The sequence below is a fragment of the Orcinus orca genome, chromosome 2, assembly GCF_937001465.1.
Source record: "Orcinus orca chromosome 2, mOrcOrc1.1, whole genome shotgun sequence".
In the NCBI taxonomy this organism is placed as follows: Eukaryota; Metazoa; Chordata; class Mammalia; order Artiodactyla; family Delphinidae; genus Orcinus; species Orcinus orca.
The window spans coordinates 135948353-135970768 of NC_064560.1; the positions used below are offsets into that span (position 1 = coordinate 135948353).

General features: G+C 34.8%; 1 protein-coding gene across 4 annotated transcripts in view; it reads left to right on the forward strand.

Moving 5' to 3' along the window:
• The window catches only part of AKAP6 (A-kinase anchoring protein 6), a 599311-nt gene that overhangs the window by 533769 nt on the left and 43126 nt on the right, over positions 1 to 22416 (forward strand). For all 4 annotated transcript variants that reach the window (XM_049705377.1, XM_049705376.1, XM_049705375.1 and 1 more), the window contains one exon: positions 8283 to 8498. In XM_049705377.1, the coding sequence (XP_049561334.1) occupies positions 8283 to 8498 (216 nt within the window). The remainder of the gene's footprint in view (positions 1 to 8282; positions 8499 to 22416) is intronic.

The window sequence follows — 22416 nt, forward strand, 5'->3', positions numbered from 1 at the left end:
AATCTATTTATCTATTAATGGATGTTTGGGTCATTTGCACCTTTTGGCTATCATGAATCATGTGGTTATGAATTTGTCTACAGGTTTTTGTGTGGTCATATGGTCAGTTCTTTTGGGTATATACCTAGGAGAGAAACTCCTGGACCATATGGTAATTCTGTTTAACTTTTTGAGGAAATGTACTGTTTTCCAAAGTGAGTACGTCATTTTGAAATCCCACCAGCAACAGATGAGGGTTCCAGTTTCTCTGTCTCCTCACCAACATATATTGATGTTTTCTGGTATATTTATTTACGTTTTATTTCCAGCCTCACACCACTGCCACCCCACAACACACAGAAAAATTTGCATATAAGTTCCATGAGAGCAGAAATCTTGCTGCCCACCATTATATCCCTACCAGTGAGAACAGTGCCTGGAATATAGGAGGCACTCAAGTACATTTAGATGGATAGGTGGATAATTGAATTATTATTAACATCACATTCCTCTTGAAATTCCATGCTTTTTAAAATGTTGCAAAAGTTATGGTTTCTTGGGCATTCCCTGGTGGTCCAGTGGTTAGGACCGTGCACTTTCACTGCTGAGGGCACGAGTTTGATCCCGCAAGCCGAGTGGCGCGGCCAAAAAAAAAAAAATCTGTGGTTTCTTGACCTTTTCTTATGTGAATCCCCCAGCTGTAATGCCTGTCCTTCTTCCCCTCCACTTTTTCGAACTTTAGCAACTTTCATGGCCTAGTTCTAGTCCTATGGATCTTTATCTGTTCCAGCTGGTAATGATCTTTCTCATCTCCAAAGTCAATGCCCATAATTTAGCATGTATATCAATTGCACATTACTTTTGGGTCACAGCCTCACTATTCACATGGCACATTCACCTCACTTACTTCATTTAAAACCTACAGGGCTTCCCTGGTGGCGCAGTGGTTGAGAGTCTGCCTGCCGATGCAGGGGACACGGGTTCGTGCCCTGGTCCAGGAGGATCCCACATGCCGCGGAGCGGCTGGGCCCATGAGCCATGGCCTCTGAGCCTGCGCGTCTGGAGCCTGTGCTCCGCAACGGGAGAGGCCACAACAGTGAGAGGCCCGCGTACCGCCCCCCCAAAAAAATAAACCTACCACAACCTGATGGGTTAGGTCTTATCAAAAACCTTTGCCTTGCATTGATAGCTCTCGTTTTGAGTAGCCAGAGGCTTCTCTTCACAGCCAGATTACAAGCCCTTAAGATCAGGTACCACATCATATTATATGCCTCTTATCCACCAATGCCATTCCTGTAATGAAAATTATGGTGTTTGGCACATAATTGATACCCAATAAATGTTTATTGCTATAAGAAATATCATTCATGTGATCTTTGCCAACCTTGCCCCCAAATTATGATTCTGAACCAACCAGTCAAAAGCATCTTCTGGAGAATCATAGAGGTACCAGTATAGCCTCTCATTTTTCCCACCTGCTATACATTCTTCTCAGACTATGGCTGTAGGCAGTAGCATTACCTGATGCCTTGTACCTTCCAAACAGTCATCAAGGTTTGATTACTATGTAAACTCTATGAGAGCAAAGCTTCTATTTAATTTAGCACAGTGCCAAATATGTTAGAGTCATTAATTAGTAAATGACTTACTTGATAAAAATAACCAAAAGGAGTAAAATCCCCAAATACAGTACTCAAACCATCAGCATTCTTTTTTAAAATTAAATTTTATTTTTTTATACAGCAGGTTCTTATTAGTTATCTATTTTATACATATTAGGGTATATATGTCAATCCCAATCTCCCAGTTCATCCCACCACCACCACCCCTCCACTTTACCCCCTTGGTGTCCATACGTTTGTTCTCTACATCTGTGTTTCTATTTCTGCCCTGCAAGTCGGTTCATCTGTACCATTTTTCTAGGTTCCACATATATGCGTTAATATACGATATTTGTTTTTCTCTTGCTGACTTACTTCACTCTGTATGACAGTCTGTAGATCCATCCACGTCTCTACAAATGACCCAGTTTCATTCCTTTTTATGGCTGAGTAATATTCCATTGTATATATGTACCACATCTTCTTTATCCATTCATCAGTCGATGGGCATTTAGGTTGCTTCCATGACCTGGCTATTGTAAATAGGGCTGCAATGAACATTGGGATGCATTCATCTTTTTGAAATATGGTTTTCTCTGGGTATATGCCCAGTAGTGGGATTGCTGGGTCATATGATAATTCTATTTTCAGTTTTTTAAGGAATTTCCATACTGTTCTCAATAGTGGCTGTATCAATTTACATTCCCACCAACAGTGAAAGAGGGTTCCCTTTTCTCCACACCCTCTCCAGCATTTGTTGTTTGTAGATTTTCTGATGATGCCCATTCTGACTGGTGTGAGGTGATACCTCGTTGTAGTTTTGATTTGCATTTCTCTAATAATTAGTGATGTTGAGCAGCTTGTCATGTGCTTCTTGGCCATCTGTATGTCTTCTTTGGAGAAATGTCTATTTAGGTCTTCTGCCCATTTTTTGATTGGGTTGTTTGTTTTTTTTGATATTGAGCTGCATGAGCTCAGCATTCTTAATTATATTAAAATTCTGGAGATCATCAAGCAAATACTAATAATATAAAGTTATCACTGGCTGAAAAGATCTATTCATTGATTGATTCATTAATTTTTTTAGCCATTCAATAACAATTAAAAAATAATTGGGGGTGGGAGGAATTGGGAGATTGGGATTGACACATATACACTATTGATACTATGTATAAAATAGATAACTAATGAGAACATACTGTACAGCACAGGGAACTCTACTTAATGCACTGTGGTGACCTAAATGGGAAGGAAATCCAAAAAAGAGGGGATATATGTATATGTATAGCTGATTCATTTTGCTGTACAGTAGAAACTAACATAACATTGTAAAGCAACTGTATTCCAATAAAAATTAATTAAAAAAATAATTGATCACTCATGGGTGTGGTCTTTAGGCTCTTGGCTACAAGTGCGACTCCAGAATCAGAACTTACACCTTCTATTTTTATACTTCTAAAAAACTACTCAACTAGATTAATTTTCTTATCTGAGAAACTAAGTTCCTCTGTTTTCTGTAGAGCAATGTTCTCAAACTTTAACATGCATTGTAATCACCTGTAGGGCTGGTTAAACCATGCCTCATTGGGGCCCACCCCAGAGTTGCTGATTCACAAGATATGGAGTGGCACCAGGGAATTCTTGTTTCTAACAAGATTCCAGATGATACTAATACTGCTTGGCCCAGGGAACACACTGAGAAATTTTGCTCTAGAAAATTTGGTCACAGGTAGCAGACTAAGAGAAGACAATTGCTCACCTCATGTAATTAGAATGGTAAAATACAGAAAATGCAAAAAAGAAGAAAAGCACATGAAAAAGTGTAGAAAACCCTTGCAACAAAGAGATGGAGCTGTCTGCTTTTGTATGATCCTATTTAAACTAGAAGAATGTGCCTGTCTTTTCACTTCTCTCTTTTCTCTCTGTATATTTCCTCACGCCAACTACGTTGAAGGCAGGTACATATCATATACATGTACAGATTGACGTTTCTTTGTTGTGCTTGCCACATAGAAGGCATATTCAATAGATAGTGTTTAAACAATTGATTCATCTAGAAGGTAAAGTCATGTTTGACTTTATAAATGGAATTGCTTCATAAATAATTTTTTAATTTGACGCATTACCTAAAGCCCCACCACTTTGTTTCTGTTGACCTACCTAATGATGTTACATTAACTGCTAAATAAAATTATGTAAGAGATATGGAGACAAATTTCTTTGGAGTTTCTCAGCTAGATTTAATTGTTTTCTCTCTGCGTTTATCATATACTTGGTTTTGGTATTTTTTGAATTTCATTTTCCTCCTCATGTCTTTTTTCTCTATTTAGTTCTTACATTTTATTTATTGTGCATTTTGGTTCTTGGTCTAATTTTAGTTCTTTAATTGTAGGCTTATTTATATCCTTTTGTAATAGGAGATGACAGTATTATTTAATGTCAAGAATATGGGTGGAGATTTGACTCTTGAACAACATGTGTTTGAACTGTACAGGTCCACTTATACTCGGATTTTTTTTTCAACAGTAAATACTACTGTACTCTATGATGAGTGCGTTGGTTGAATTTGCAGATGTGGAACCCTGGATACAGAGGAACCCTGGGCTGGACATAAATTATAATCAGATTTTTGATTGTGCTGGGGATTGGTACCCCTAACCCCAGCATTGTTTAAGGGTCAACTGTACAAGTAAATATAATCATTCTATGCAATATGTGTGCATAAATACATACATTTAATGTATAATGAAGAATAAATTACCAATATTGGAAGCCTTACGTTCAGTGGTGTTAAACTGAAGCCAGTGGCAGGAATGATGTTACATCACATTTGGCTCCATAATATGAGTGGCTTCAACAGTCAGAGAAGTTCATAAAGCAAGTCAGGAGAGGAGACAAGCCCTACATAAACCAAAAACACCCCTTTGTATCACCACTGGTGAATTGAAAATCAGATTGATCGTTTATAAGTATAAAGCAAAAATCTTCCGTCTGTTGGCAGCTCTCTTATAACATGTCCAAAAAGATATGTTTAAAGAGTTGGAGAGTTGTAAAGGAAAAAACAAATTAGAAATTTTGCTTTTCACTTTTATATACTTCTCAACTTTTATAGCAAATATGCTTTTTGAGTAACATGAGGAAGTTGAGTAGAAGTGTAAAATAACCAAATTAAATAGGTCATTAGAGACTTAAAAGTAGAACACCGACCTATATTCCAACAATTGGATTCTGAAGTGATACTAAGACAATGACCTCCATACTAACAGAGATAGCTTTGTAGGAAAAAGTTTCTAAAGATTACCAAATAATAATGATACTAAATACATAACTAAGTACAAAAATAATGATAATTAAATACATAACTAAATACAAAAGCATTTGGAATATCTTTCTCTTAGATATATTGATAATTAGTTCTCCTTCTTTCTTTTTACATTTTCTTTCCCACTTCTTTTCTTTCTACTTTTCTGGGAAGGCAATATGACTGTGCTTGGGAACCAACATGATCTCATTGGATATCAAGGACAATGCTTCAAAACTGGAAAAATTAAAAACCTTGTAAACTTTTCTGTTCCTTGCTTCCTTTTCCATCTGCTTTGCTCTCTCTTTTCTCCAACACACTGGGTACTCCCAGGGTCCCAGGCTACTTGCTACTGGACCTTCTGTCCTTATAACCACAGCCACCCAACTTGGACCATCTGGCTCACATTGTTTCCCTGAAGATTTCACGACTCCTCCGATAGCAACCTGCACAAACTTCTGTTAGCACCTACCTCTCTGTATTATTCTTGGTACTGTATAGTCCACCTCCAATAGACTCTCAGCTCCTTGAGAGAGGGAGCAGTAACTTGCTCCTTTTTGAAGCCTCCATGCCTGAAACAGTGCCTGGCAGATGCAAGGTGCAATACACATTTGAGGAGGTCTGGAAGGCAGGGATGAGTCTGTCTTATTTCTGTGCCTTACTTAGATTGCTTAGCTTGGGTTTCTGTTCTGTTCTCTGAAAATGTAAGCCAAAAATAGTTATAATAATCATTTTGTTCCTATGTAGTTATATTTAACATTTCTCTACACATAGTGTACCATGGAAATAATGTGAACTCTACTGATTCTAAGAAACATTACCAGCAGATGCACTGATTTTATTTAGTATGTGTTTGTGATTATAAATAAGCATGTACATTTTAATGGTTGTCATGGAAACACATTTATGTAAAAGAATGTTATCTTATCAGTTATATCACTTAGATGTAAAAAAGTACTGAAAAGTATGTTGGCCATGTAAAATTCTCAATGTTCCTCTCCTTTTAAAAGTAGTGTTATTTCCAAAGTGTGCATATAGAGTAAATTAATCTAGAATGTACACTAAGTTCTTTGAATATTTAAAACTTTTTAAACTGAAGAATTGTGGAGATCTGAAAATCAGATATTGAGTGTTAACAGTGTCAACAGTTTTTAAAAACAGCTAACACAGTTTTAAAACCCATAGAATGTCATTAAGATGTGGGGTGGGGATCATCTGGATACTTAAATACTGGATACATTCTAGATACTAATAAAAAGTTATGGCCAATCACCTTTATGAAAATGTCCCCTAGCAACCTCACATGTCCTGTTTCAGAACTTTGAAAATGCCTGTGAGGTGAATGAAGCCCATTTGGGCTGCTTTGTGAATATCACCTAATGTGGCTATGCTAAGTCCACACATACCTTTAGTGTCATCCATGGCAAACTCTCATTTAGCTAAGAAACATAGGGACTTTTTGTTGGCTGGAGAAATGCAGTCATTATTTTGGTCAACTTAAAATGGAGTTTTGCAAGATCCAGTTTCGTGGCATGGAAACATCTCTTGATTTTTCTAGCCCTTTATTTTTAACAATTTAATGACAAAACACAGACAAAAACCCAAAATCTTCAACATGTATATTCATAGAACTCATCTGAATCAATCCCAGTTGGCTATATTATTATCTTGAAGTGTTTAAGATTGGGCCAAAAAATGACAGATATTAACTGGGCTTGATAGTTTGACTTGCTCGACAATTGTTCTAGAGCAAGAGAGCAAATTATTGAAGGGAGTGTGTGTGTGTGTGTGTGTGTGTGTGTGTGTGTGTGTGTGTGAGAGAGAGAGAGAGAGAGAGAGAAATAGAAGGAGAAAGAGAGAGAATGCATGTGGGGAGGGTCAGTTAGCAGGATTGGGAGAGGTAATGGAAACAATGCCTATTGCTTTGGTAGACCCTCAAGTTTTATCTTTGAATGTGTAGGGGTTTCTCCTCATTCAGCATTGAACTAATGAATAGCATCAGTAAAGAAATTTGTCAGACCTGGTCGTTCTATCAGGAGTTATATAGGAAAATAGTAATGATCCCTAGGAAAATAAATAAGGGTAAGTTCAAGAAACATAACAAAAAATGCTGTACTGGTATAAACTGAATTATAAAATTCCTAGTCATATTTTGCTGTAAATAGAGGTATGGGAATTTGTCATTCACCTTATTTAAAATTCAAAAATATTAAAGGCACAGGGTTCTCTCATTACAGAAATAATAGAATTCCAGCTATTACTGAGTTAGGGTTGTTTAAATGGCTATAGCATGTATTATACCAATAAGTGGAACATCTGTATGAGACGTCCACCTGCTGGTCTACTACCACTCTGCACATTTCAATGAACGGCACTTAATCATTTTAAGACTTCTTCTAATGAAGACTTATCTAGATTAACATTTTAAGCACAAATACTTTTAGGCATTAAAACTCTAGCACTAAATGAAATTGCATTGTCTTGTGTATCCTTGTTGATTAATAAGCAATCTGTTAACTGTTAGAACAGTCCAATTGTGGCAGTAGAAGGAGATTAGTAATTCAGTGATGTTTGTGGATATAATCATCGTTTCTCCCAAAGGCTTTGAATTAGAGTATCACTTACACACTGTCCGTAGGCAAAGAAGAGATATAATACTTTTAGACATGTGTACCCACTATTTTGCTTGAATCGTTCAGCTTAGGGTCACTGCAGCAATACAAATGCTTCTGGGGGCAAAATCTTACTTTGATGCATGCATATCCTTCTTAAATAGTGTCAATGTCTATTAAAAGAAACACACAACTAACAAATAATGCATTAATAATCCAGTATCCTAATTTCTGTTTTCAGAACATTATTGCTTTGTTAATCAAATTTCGGAAGAGAAATGTTGCTTATCATTTTTTTCAAACAATAGCTGTTATATATCAATTTTTTTGCAATCTTATTTAACTTATTTCCAGCCTAGAAAAGTAAACTTTGGGCTCCAAAGAATCTAGGAGTAAATTTGGAAATACTCCATTTCCTTTTGGAGGACTTTTCTGTCTTTTGTGTTTCCTATGACCTTGAATCAAAGCATGTCAACCTGTTTGGCATAAATGCTTTATTTCATTAAGTTAATCACCTACATATCAAGGTGGGACCCAACATTTTAGATGTAGAAATCACTTTAAAAAAAAAAAAAGGGAAGAGGAATGAGATACAGCTAAATTCATTGGCATCAGTTGGGTGTCTGTAGCAGATCTCTAATCCAAAGGCAACTCCAGAGTCCTTCTTGTCCTATTGTTCGCAGCTGAGCATATCACTACAATTTAAAATTACGGTGGAAGAGGGTGTTTTATGTTTTAGGGAAATCTGCCCTAGAAACACTAATGGATCGGTCCCTCTTTCTGTTGCAGTCCCTCTGTTGTGAAATAAAGCAGCGACGTCGTGGAGTGGCCTCCATCCTGCGATTATGCCAACATCTTCTGGATGACCGGGAGACCTGCAATCTGAACGCGGACCACCAGCCCATGCAGTTGATCATTGTAAATCTTGAAAGAAGGTGGGAAGCCATTGTCATGCAAGCCGTCCAGTGGCAAACACGGCTACAAAAGAAGATGGGAAAGGAACCTGTGAGTGATGATTTCTTTTTTAAAGCATAATGCTCTCTCATTTTTCTTAAAAAAAAAGAAATTCTTTCAGGGCTTGGAAAATGTGTTCATCTTACAAGTGGTTTTGCTAGCTAAATCTCTAACCGCTAAAAGAAACTGCTTTTATCGTACAACAGAGATTCATTTGCCTACCGATAAGACGCATTTTAGTCTCATTGTCTTTTAAAAAATTCATATGGAGACTTTGCTTAACCTTACCAAACTGAGGTTTGGTAAACCTCACCAACAATATCATTAATCATACGATACCCCATGAAGATTTTGCTTGGAGGTGGTTTACCACCCTCGGAGCATATGGGGCAATGTGTATGCTTTACAGACAAGGCAACAAAGTATACAGTTTACCTTTTCTTTACATGATATGAATTAACACCATCCACGTGTAAAACAATCTCCATTGCTCCTGCTTAGAGCTCCTTCCAATACAGTTGCGTTGCTGAGAACTAGCAAGTTTCCTCTGAGAGTTTTAATGCAGTGCTCAAGGTAGAGGTCGGGACCCCTTTTAAGAATTTTCCAAATTGACTGTAAATGCAAGCTGTTGCTAGATGAAGGAAAGATATATATATATAACTAGAGTTGTTTTATTATAATGTAGAATACACACTTGTCCAGAAAACCTTAAGGGAGAGGATTTATTGATAAAAAGATTATATTCCCCAAATGACCTTGAAGTTAGTGTCTGTTAGTTGAAGGCCTAATTCTCATGTTTGACTTACATAAATGAAATACACACACACATACATACATACATACATACATACAATGGAAATTTTTTCTTGTGTATTTATATTATCAGTTCTATGTCTTTGGAAAGTTCAAGATTCAAAATTGTAAAATCAAGTATAATAATCCTGCCACTGAAAAACAGACTTCTCCTATGAATTCTAATTTTAACAATACCTAAATATTTAGGTTATCTGATGTGTTTGGCATTGGGGACTGGGAACAGAAGGGACAATGAAGCAGTAAGCCTTCTCACTCTTTTTGCATCTGTAGTTATGTTGAGTCTAGGAGGTGATTTTATCCTCAGTAGTTCACTTTAATTGTTTTGCTCTGAAGTCATTAAATTTCTTAAGACTTCCAAGTTATTACCAGTAATCAGATTCTATATAATTGGATGTCTTTTCTTGAAATGACCTATTTGTTGTGAAGCTATTTAGCTAGAGTGTTTTCTTTTCTTTTCTTTCTTTTTCTTTCTTTCTTCCTTTCTTTTTCTTTCTTTTCTTCCTTCCTTCCTTTCTTTCTTTCTTTCTTTCTTTCTTTCTTTTTCTCTGAGTGTTTGAAAGCATAGAAGAGGTTATTTTTTATTCTATAGTTTGAAACATCTAAGCATAGTAGTGGTGATAATAAAATTTACCCAAAAACCAACTGCACCTGGAGAAGCTCTTAACATTTTGGAAACATTCAAGCTTTGGAGGAAGCAAAACTGGGTTTCTTTGGAGATGTATTTGAAATCGTATGATGAGGGATGCAGGACTGGATCTCTGCAGACTAGCTGTAGACATTTTTATCCTACTTCTGTGGTAAAGCGGTAAGCTTTAGCTTTGAAACCCTGGCTGCTTCTTAGAGGCTGAAGCTACTACAGAGAGGTAGATAAAAATTGCAGATGGACAAAACACCCCCTTTTCTTTAGGTTGGCTGCTGAATGTTAGGTTTTCTGGAATGATGAGGTAGCAAATAAGGTCCTCTGTGCTAAATAAGATTGAAAATCACTCGAGAAAGGGATAGAAGGGTATCGAGTGGCACTAATGCCAGCAATACAATGAACACCATGTACCTCATTACATTGGAGATATTTCTTGCTCTGATCTCTGTTGGTTGGGTAAAGAGTCCAAGTTGCTTTGATGGGCAAACAAGTATTTTACCAATGTGGGACACTGCCTTTGCAGAGACTCAGAAGCCTCTAAGTGGTCTGTTTGCTTTTTTATCCTATGTCCCCACCCCCATGCCATCCCCTTCTTGTGTACAGGGACTTTCACTGCTATATTTCCAGGGCCTGGGACATTCCTGCATATAGTAGATGTTTAATAGACATTTGCTAAATGAATGAATACAAGCTTTCAATTGATAAATTTTGTTTCATTCTGGCATTTGGTTTGGAGTTACTATTTCTATATTAATTCTCAATGTTCATATCCTCACAAAATGGCTTTGAGTGTTATGTTCCTATGTGAATATTTCACCTTCGTGAGATCACCAAGGAGATACCTTTTAACCTTTATTCTTGCCTGGTAGGGTCAGTTTTTCCAAGTTTTAAAGTATGATATGAAGTCCCCCAGGGTATACTCTCTTTTCTTCAAATTATATCTGAAGGAAGTTCTTTATGAGGTATTGAATAAAGTCATTCTGAAAGTGTGGGCTACGTTCTGGCACTTAGAATTAGAAGCTCTAATTCTATCTCCGTGTTGTAGAATTTCCTTAGTCACTTTGGAAATAGCCTGTATAAGAGATGTCACCTAATCATCTATCCAGTGCTCTTCATTTTTCATGTTACATCTGTTTGTGTGATGATTTAATTACTGTTGGTCTTCTCCACTAGTCTGAAGAAGGCAGCCACATGCCAGTTTCTGCTCACCTGTACATTCCTAAAAACCCTACATAGTATGCAGGACTTAACAGGTACTCCATAGTATTTGTTAAATAAGTGAATTTTCTCTAAGTGATGCTCTATAGTAATCAGTGTTAGAGATTTAAAGATAAACAAGATATCCTCCTTCTCCTCAAAAAGTATAGTTAATACAAATATGCAAATAACTATGATGCTAGGTCTATTGAGGTAATTATGCGCTTCAAGCTTACAGTTAATACTGACAAAAATATGGAAACTCTTTCCATAGTATTCAGGAAAATTCAGATAAATGTACAAATGTCAATTAAGCAAGCTTCTCTATTTCTCCTAACTAGGTAAATAATGAATCTCTCTCTCTCTTTTTTAACTGGAAGAAAGCAAGAGATCTTATATTAAATTCTGGGAGTTAAAACAGACAAAACTCAAAAGCATCTTTCTCCCTTATCATCAAGATTTGAAATTACATAATTATTTGACACTACACCTTGTTCTTTCTACATTCAAGCTCTTTTTCCCAGACTTATTTGGTTTATTTCTGTGTTACCTGTAAAAAATGATCTCTGTCTATACTTTTTACTCTTTAATTCTAATTTTCATTTGAATCATATGTTATTATTTCTAGTCTCCTGCCTTCTTTCTATGATTCAGGCTCCACATTTTGGCTAGCAATACCATGTGCCTGAGTTACCTTAGATCGTCCCACTTGCCAAAATAGCGTTCTGAATTTGTGATGTGTTATAGAGAATCAGGATTTTTTCTATTAAAAGTTTGAATCTCATTTCCTACAATAGATGCTAATTAAAATATATGAGACAACCATGGAAACACCAAGAATCCATACCAATAATTTATACATCTACTCATATTAATCATTAGCAAAGAGAAGATAATTTATTGATGAAGGCCATAGGCCTTCTTCCTCTAAAAATGCATGGGCAGACTTCCACTTCCAGCCAGGATTGAGTAAAGGACCAGGACCCTTCTACCTGAAACAATTTAAAAGCTGGGAAAAATCACAATTTTAAGACCTTGGATACCAGGCAATGAAGAGATGTGAAATGATTGAAGTGATACTATGATTACTCAAATTTCTGCCTAGACAGAGTTTTCAGGTCACGGTGTGCAAAGAGGAACTCCATGCAGAGCCTAGCATTATCCCTGGGTTGAGGGGACAGGTCTGGGAGTCTGAGGAGGACAAGGCAGCTAAAGTTGCTACAAGGCATAGTACCAGAGAGGAGAGAGCTGCACAGAGAGATGACTCTAGAGCTATGCAGAGGGATCCTTTTAAATCTTCAGCAGAAGAAACCACCTGAAAAAATTATAGGGAACAATCCTTGGAGCTGACACACAGCTGGGAATAGTTCCTTTTCCCGTCAGTCACAGTAGAATCCTTATTATTCACAGGGCATGTGACATAGTATCAAGAACAGTTTTACCTTAGTAATGGGGCAAAATTAGATTAAATGCTACTCTAGTCTTGCCCAAAAAGCTTAAAAGGAAGACCTGAAAGGATCAAACTCTTTCAAAGTTATTTAACTATATCCCAGTTACAAAACTCAAGAATGCTTATAAGCATCTAAGTATCCAGCATCCAGCAAGGTAAAATTTATAGTGTCTGGCGTCCAGTCAAAAGCTTCCAGTGTACAAAGAAGAAGTATAATATCTTTGAAAATGAGGAGAAAATTCAATTAATAGAAACAAATCCAGAAATGACATATTATAGATTTAATAGACAAGAACGTTAAGAGTTATTTTTTTTGCATTCCATACATTCAAGAAACTAGAAAATATATTGAGCTTATTTAGTAGAGACATTGAAGATATCTGTCTAAAATCAAACTTCTACAGATGAAAACTATAATAACTGAGATAAAAAATACCCTGGCTGGTATTAACAACCAGGTAGACAGTGTGGAAGCAACAATTCATAAACTGTAAACATAGCGATAGAAACTGTCAAAAATGAAACAAAGAGGGAAAAAAAGACAAAAACAAAAGCATAGCATTAGTGAGCTGTGAGATAACTTCAAGCAGCCTAATGTATATGTAATTGGAATCCCTGAAAAAAGGGCAGAGGGAGAAACAATTTTTGAAGAAATAATGGCCCAAATTTTCCCAATTTGATGAAAACTATAAACCCACAGATCCAGAATGTCAACAAACCTTAAGCACAAGAAACATGAAAAAAACTACACCAAGGGGTATTCTGTTCAAATTGATTAAAACCAGTGATAAGAGTATCTTCAAAGTATCTAGAGGAAAAAGGTACATTATATACAGAAGAATAAGAAGGAAGGAAGAGTTATAGCATACTTTTTTCAGAAATAATACAAGTCAGAAGATAGTGGAACAACATCTTGAAAGTATTGGAAGAAAACAACCCAGAATTCTATACACAGAGAAAATACTATTCAAAACGGAAAACAAAAATAAATGGTTTTCAGATATCAAAACTTTAAAAAAAATCAGCAGCAGCAGAGCTGCAAGAAATGTTAAGGGAAACCCTTACAGGAAAAAAGAAAATGGTATTAGTGGAAGCCTGAGTCTGCACAGAGAAATGAAAAGCACTAGAAATACTTACTGTGTGGGTTAATATGAAATGTCTTTTTTCATCTTATTTAAATCTCTTTAAATGATAATAGGTTATTTAAAGCAAGATAATAACAATGTATTATGGGATTTATAACATATGTAGAAGTAGAACATATGACAAAAATATCACAAAGGCCAGGAAATGGAACTATACAATTGTATGGTTCGTATATTAAGTATAGTATCACTTAAAGATATATAGTATCACTTAAAGATGGATAAGTGGTATAGAATTGTATAGAATCACTTAAAGATAAATAAGATAAAATACATACTATGATTCTTTAAAAACACGAGAAGCTATAACAAATAGGCCAACAAAGGAAAGAAAAGGAAATCATTTTAAAATATCACACACAATGCAGAAAAAGAGGAAAGATAGGAATAAAGAACAGATGTAATAGATAGAAAACTGAACCAAATGCATCAATAATTCTGTTAAACATAAATGGACTAAAACCCCCAATTAAAAGGCAGTAATTAACAGATTGCATTAAAAAAGCAAGACTGAACTACATGTTGCCATTTTAATTATAAAGAAAAATTAAGTTAAAAGTAAAAGGATGGAAAAATATATATTAAGCTAATGCAATCAAAAGAGAGTTGGAGTGTCCATATTAATATTAAACAAATTAGAGTTCAGAGCAAAGAATATTACAAGGTATAAAGAAAGATATTTCTTAGTGATAAAGTGCTAATTAATCAAGAGGGCACACCATTACTAAATGTTTGTGCTGTAGTAACAAAACTTACAAATTCATAAATCAAGTACTGATACAATTACAAGAAGATAAGAATATACAATTTGGGGCAGAGATTCCAATACTTTTCTCAATAATCGATAGTACAAGTAGACAGAAAATCAGTAAGGATATAAAAAACTTGAATCACACCATAAATCAACTTGACCTAATTGACATTTAAAACACTCCATCCAACAACAGGAGAATATACATCCTTTTCAAGTGTTGACAGAACATCTACCAAAATTGACTCTCTTCTGAGCCACAGAGCAAGTCTCAAATTTAAAAAACATTCTTATTACACCCTGTTCTCTGACTATGATGGAATTAGTTTAGAAATAAATATTAGAAATATATTGGAAAAGTCCTCAAATATAAGGAAACTAAATAACACACTTATCTACAACTCCTGGGACCAAGAAGAAATGAAAAAGGGAAATTAGAGATTATTTTGAACTGAATAGAAATAATTTGTACCAACGAAAATTTGCCACCAAAATAATAATCATAGTTTTCACATTTATGCAACTAGAGAAAGACAAATTAATCACAAAGTAAGTAGAAGAAAGTAAATAATAAAGTTTACAGCAGAAGTCATTGAAATTCAAAACAGAAAAAAACAATAGAAAAAAGTTAATGAGGAAGAAAGCTGGGTGTTTTTTGTTTTGAGATCAATGAAACTAATAAAGCTCTAGCAAGACCGATCAGGGAAAAAGGAGAAAAGAAACAAATTATCATTATCAGGAATAAGAGATAGACATCACTACAGATTCTACTCATATAAAAGAATATAAAGGAAATACTATGAATAATTTTATGCCATTAAATTCAGTTATTTAAATAAAATATACAAATTCCTTAAAAGTTGGAAACAGTAGACATTTACTCAAAAGGAAATACACAACCTGAATAGCTCCATATCTGCTAAATAAATTAAACCGTTAGCTTAAAATTTCCCTACAAAGAAAACTCCAGGCCTAGACAGCTTTATGGGTAAAGTCTCCCAAATAGTTAAGGAAGAAATTATACTAATTTTATGCAAAATCTTCCAGAAAATTGAAAAGGAAGAAATACTTCCCAACTCAGCATTACTAAAAGACATTACAAGAAAACTACTGACCAGTATCCCTCATGAATATAGCTAAACAGATTCTTAATAAATTTTTATCAAATAATCAATGGTATATAAAATAGATAACACATTATGACCATGTGAGGTCTAGAAATGCAAAATTAGTTTGAAAAAAAATCAGTGTGATTCACCACAAAGAGAAAGGGAAACTACATTCCAGGGTATGCAGAAAAAACATTTGCCAAAATCCAACATCCTTCCTGATAAAAGCTACATCAAACTTAGTGATAAAACACTGAACACTTTTCTTCTAACATAAGAGGAACATGGTAAGGATGTCCATTTTCACCATTTCTATTCAGCATTGCACTGGAAGTTTTAGTGAAATGAAGCAAGAAAAAGGAATTAAAGACATGCTGCTTGGAAATTAAGGAGCACAGTTATCTTACTTATAAACTCTATGGTCATCTGTGTAGAAAATGCTATGGAATCTCCAAAAAAGATCCTAGAGTTAATAAAGGATTTAACAAGGCTGTAGGATACAAGATCAATATATAAATATCAGTTGTATTTTTATATACTATCAATTAACAATCAGAAATTGAAATTAAAAACCATATCATTTACAATAGCAGCAAAAATATGAAATGTTTAGGGATATATCTAATAAAAACATGGAAGACCTATATGCTGAAAACAAAATATTGCTACAAAATATTACTGAGAGAAATTATATAAGTGAGTGATGAACACTATACTATACACTATACGCTATACTGTGTTCATGGATCAGAAAGCACAATATTATTATTAGTTTTAATTTTATTGGAGTATAGTTGATTTACAGTGCTGTGTTAGTTTCAGGTTTACAGCAAAGTGATTCAGTTACACATACACATATATTCATTCTTTTTTAGATTCTTTTCTCATATAGGTTATCACAGAATATTGAGTAGAGTTCCCTGTGCTATACAGTAGGTCCTTTTTGGTTATCTATCTTATATATAGTAGTGTATGTATGTTCATCCCAACTCCTGATTTATCCCTCCTCTACCACGTTTCACCTCTGGTAAGCATAACTTTGTTTTCGATATCTGTAAGTCTGTTTCTGTTTTGTAAATAAGTTCATTTGTATCATTTTTAAAATTAGATTCCACATATGAGTGATATCATATGATATTTATCTTTGTCTGACTTACTTCACTTAGTATGATAATCTCTAGGTCTACCCATTTTGCTGCAAATGACATTATTTCATTCTTTTTTATGGCTAATATTCCACTGTATATATGTACCACATCTTTATCCATTCGGTGGACATTTAGCTTGCTTCCATGTCTTGGCTATTGTAAATAGTGCTACAGTGAACACTGGGGTGCATTATCTTTTTGGATTATGGTTTTCTCCAGATATATGCCCAGGAGTGGGATTGCTGGATCATATGGTAGTTCTATTTTTAGTTTTTTAAGGAAACTCCATACTGTTCTCCATAATGGTTGTACCAATTTACATTCACACCAACAGTGTAGGAGGGTTCCCTTTTTTCCACACCCTCTCCAGCATTTATTGTTTGTGGACTTTTTGGTGATGGCCATTCTGACCAGTTTGAGATAATACCTCATTGTAGTTTCGATTGTATATCTCTGATAATTAGTGAGGTTGGACATCTTGTCATGTGCTCTTTGGCCATCGGTATGTCTTCTTTGGAGAAATGTCTATTTAGATCTTCTGCCCATTTTTTGATTGGGTTGGGTTTTTTTTGACATAGAGCTGCATGAGCTGTTTGTATATTTTGGAGATTAATCCCTTGTCGGTCACTTCATTTGCACTTTCTCCCATTCTGTGGGTTGTCTTTTCATTTTGCTTGTGGTTTCCTTTGCTGTGCAGAAGCTTTTAAGTTTAATTAGGTCCCATTTATTTATTTTTGTTTTTATTTTCATTACTCTAGTAGGTGGATCAAAAAAGATATTGCTGCAATTTATGTCAAAGAATGTCCTGCCTATGTTTTCCTCTAAGAGTTTTATAGTGTCTGGCCTTACATTTAGGTCTTTAATCCATTTTGTATTTATTTTTGTGTATGGTTTTAGAGAATGTTCTAATCTCATTTTTTTACATGTAGCTGTCCCGTTTTCCCAGCACCAGTTATTGAAGAGACTGTCTTTTCTCCATTGTATATGCTTGCCTTCTTTGTCATAGATTAATTGACCATAGGTGCATGGGTTTATTTCTGGGCTTTCTATCCTGTTCCATTGATCAGTGTTTCTGTGTTTGTGCCAGTACCATACTGTTTTGATTACTGTAGCTTTGTAGTATAGCCTGAAGTTAGGGACTCTGATTCCTCCAGCAACATTTTTCTTTCTCAGAATTGCTTTGGCTATTTGGGGTCTTTTGTATTTACAAATAGATTTAATTTTTTTTTTTTTGCTCCAGTTCTGTGAAAAATGCCACTGGTAATTTGCATTGAATCTGTAGATTGCCTTGGGTAGTATAGTCATTTTGACAATATTGATTCTTCCAATCCACGAACATATTATATCTTTCCATCTGTATGTGTCATCTTCAATTTCTTTCATCAGTGTATAAGAGTATAGGTCTTTTGTCTCCTTAGGTAGGTTTAGTCCTAGGTCTTTTATTCTTTATGATGTGATGGTAAATAGAATTGTTTCCTTAAGCACAATACTATTCAGATATCAATTCTCCCCAGATTTATCTATAAAGTCAACTTAATACAAATGAAAATCCCAGTTATGTTTTTGGTAGAAATTTATAAGCTGATTCTAAAATTCACATGGAAATGCAAAGAAACTGGAATAGCCAAAACAGTTTTATTTTATTTTATTTTATTTAAAATTTTTATTTTATATTGGAGCATAGTTGATTAACAATGTTGTGTTAGTTTCAGGTGTACAGCAAAGTGATTCAGTTATACATATACTTGTATCTATTCTTTTTCAAATTCTTCACCCATTTAGGTTATTACAGAATATTGAGCAGAGTTCCCTGTGCTATACACTTGGTCCTTGTTGGTTATCTATTTTAAATGTAGTAGTCCAAAAAAGTTTTTTAAAAAATGAATAAAGTTGGAGGACTTACAGCTCCTAATTTCAAGACTTATGATAAAGCTATAGTAGTCAAGAGAATATGGCATTAGTGTCAAAGCCAAGAAATAGATCAGGATAGATATTTCAGAACTAGAGCTCCACATAAATGGTTAATTGGTTTTTGACAAAGGTGCAAAGGCAATTCCAAGTATAGTCTTTCAACAAATAATCCTGGACTAACTGAATATCCGTATGCACAAATATGAAATTGAACAATATATTGCACCATATACAAAAATGAGTCAAAATGGATCATAAACCTACATGTAAGTTGTAAAAATTTAGAAAAAATATTATAGGGTAAAATCTTTCTGACCACTGGAAGAATCATAAAACGTAAAGAGGAAGCTTTCTGGAGTAATAGATATATCCATGATCTTGATAGTATGATGGTTTTGTGCGTGTATTCATATGTCAAAACATATAAAATTGTACATTGTACATGTCATGCAGTTTATTTTATGCCACTTATTTCTCAATAAAATGGTTTAAAAAACACATGGGCAGATACAGAATTTTACATGTAATTACAAATGGGTGGATAGATTACCTTGAAGCCCGACAGTGAGAATCCTTGCCTGGGAGTAAGTAAATAAAAATAAGCAATCATTTTCTGAAGAACCAAAATAATAATAATAGTAGTAATTATAATAGCTAACACAGCACTTAATATGTGTCAGGCAATTTTCTAAGTGATTTACATTTTAAGTCATTTAAAAATTTTGATAACCATATGATATATGTAGTATTATTCTCTTAATTTTACACACTGAGGCAAAGAAGGTTTCAGCAACTTGTCCAAAGTAACCCAGCTAGTTTGTAACTGATCTGGCATTCAAATATAGGCATTTTGGCATTTTCACTCCAGGGTCAGTGTCCTGAATCAACATCCTAAATTGTCTCTCTAAGATGAAGCCTTCTTTAATGATAAGGGTGGTGTGTATGCCACCACTTTTCTTTTCAAATCAAGTATAATAATAGGACTTTCATAAATACAAATTGAGCCTAGTGGATTTTGAAATTAAGTAATCTCATTTTTCCAATACAGTTTAGGAAACCATGGATCAAATTTCTTCATTATCATAGGTGATATCTAAAGAAGTTTTCATTGCCAAAAATCAATCATATCTAACTGGGCTAGGAAAAGCAGTACTTTTAAAAAATAAGAACCTTAAGAAAGCGGAGTAAATAAGCATTTTCCCATTCAAAGTACTAGAAAAACTAGAAAAGAATTTGGGCTGCCATGTGTGTTGGTTGACCACTGATAGCTCGTTAACACTTATTTAAGCATTTCCTCTAGGTATTTGAGCTTCTTATTAAATTTACACATTCTTCACAGAAACTCCTGACATTCATGGAATTTGTCTCAAGAAAGCCAGTTTTCCAGAGTGATTTGTATGTATCACAAATCAAATTTCTTTATTCAAGTGCTGTCTCAATAAAACTTCTGTCTACCAGACAGGTTCAGTCTAATATAGATCCATTCCCTCAGGGGAATTCACAAAGTTGCTAACACAAGAAAGTTTTATATATCTTAAGGAAATGTATTTCTCAGTTTATTTTATTTTCTCTTGTTAATTTTGTTTGTTTGATTGTCTGGCAAAGATCCCTCTAAAAAACTAAGTAGTATAAGGATTACTCACTATGAGGACAGGACTGTTTGTTATTTGCTAGCAGTATTGAACGTGTACCATGTCCTGGTCACTGGGTTACCATTTTTCATACATTATCTCATTTAATATTCATAACAACTTGAAGAAACTAAATTTTTGAAAGATTAAGTAAATTGTGCAAGGTCATAGAGCTAGTAAGTGGAAGAAGAAGATCTGGATCCATGCATACCTGATTCTAGGCCTTTCAGCTCTTTCAGCTCTTAAAGGGTGTATCGATATAATTCTTTATTGAAGTATAGTTCATTTACAATATTGTGTAAGTTCCAGGTGTACATCAAAGCGATTCAGGTATCCACCTGTACATCAGGTGATTCAGGTAGATTCTTTTTCAGATTCTTTTCCCTGTTAGGTTATTACAAAATGTTGAGTACAGTTCCCTGAGTTCCCTGTGCTATACAGTAGGTGCTCGTTGGTTATCTGTTTTATATATAGTAGTATGTACATGTTAATCCCAACTTCCTAATTTATCCCCCCCCCCACACCTTTCCCTTTGGTAACCATAAATTTGTTATGGTCAATAGTTTTTACTCCAAAAATACTTCTAAAAGTAATAGAATGATTTTATGTAAAATTCTTTTGAGTTTGCTGTTGAATCCAAAGATAAAAATGAAGGGAAAAATGACCTGACATTAATACATGTATGAGGCTTAGATGGTAAAGTATTTTCAAAGTGTTGCAAATATAAGGCTCTTTGGGTGTTGATTTGGCAGTGAAGTTTGGGATTGTGTCATAAAATACCTGTCCTTCCAGTCTTTAAAAGATCTTTTACAGTACAACTCCTCCTTTTACCAACTCAGTTTCTTCTATCATCTGCAGCATATGGATGGATGCTGTACCTATTTGAAAATACTCAAAATAAATCAAGACATAAATTAATAAGTGAAAGGACAGATGTTCTTTGTTCTGAGAGTGTGATTATTTTTTTAAAAAAGAAAACCTGGTGAAGATACAGGGATCATTCTCAGCAAATGAAACTCGTTTGACAAAGTGTCAACGTGTATTTATTGATGATGTCCCCAAATAATGTCCTAATTCACTCCTGGATTTATTGTGGAGAAATATCCAGGAGTCATTCATAATACCTGAGGACACCACTAGCATTAAATGGGTAGATGTGGGATGACGACAGCTAGGCATAGAGCAATCTATGGCTTGTCTCCCACAAACACCAGTAGTGTCCCATTAGGAAACATTATATGCTGTAACCATTTCAGGGTGCTCTTACCATCACCTTCATGCTGGGGACAGATCTCTGTAAAATACTATTGTGCTTATATTGTATGTCTGTAAAGTACACAGTATAGCTCTGCTTAGCTCTTTTCAAAACCCAAACCTTTATCTAAAGAGGAAGAAAACTTTTGTCTTTTCTATCTCAGTTTCCTCTCCTGTCTAACTCATCATATAAGGCCTCTGAATGGTCCCATCAGTATTTTCTTACCTAGGAGGAGTAGTTATCAATAGCAAATAAATCATTCTTGCTTTCCATACAAGTGTTTTAAAAAGAAGTGACCTGGATTCCTTTGAAATACCTTTATTTCAGCAAGGGTGCCTTTGAATCCTTAGTGTATTTAGGGTTTTAAGTTTTTATTCTTCACAAAAATATTTTTTTCCTTTTGCCCTGTCACTCCAGAGCTCTAGCATTGAAAACACAACCTTGTGTTCAGAAAACCCCTGCATATTTATTGGCCTTGAAAGTATGCAACACATCTAGCCACATAATTGAAAATAATAAGGCCACGATAAATGGGATGGCCCCAGGGTAAAACACCCAAGGGATTCAATTGGTGTCGCTTTGCATCAATGTCCATGCATCATGGTAATTGAGGTAACATAACCAATTACCACATTTTAATTAGAGTTCTAAGAACTTGAGAAAATTTGCAATGAGACAGCTCACTTTAAAAAGAAAAAAAGCAAAGAAAGAAAGAATGAAAGAAAATTGGGGGGGGAGAATCCCACATATTTTGTTACCCAAGCTTGTTTCTTGCAAGAAGAGGTTACATAACATGATGTTTTGTGAGTCTTCTTTATTTCTAAAGCTTTTTCTATCTCTCAATCTTATTATTTGGTGATGCATTTTGAGATACCAAGTATTTTAAAATGCCATTTTGTGACTAAAGCAATAGCAT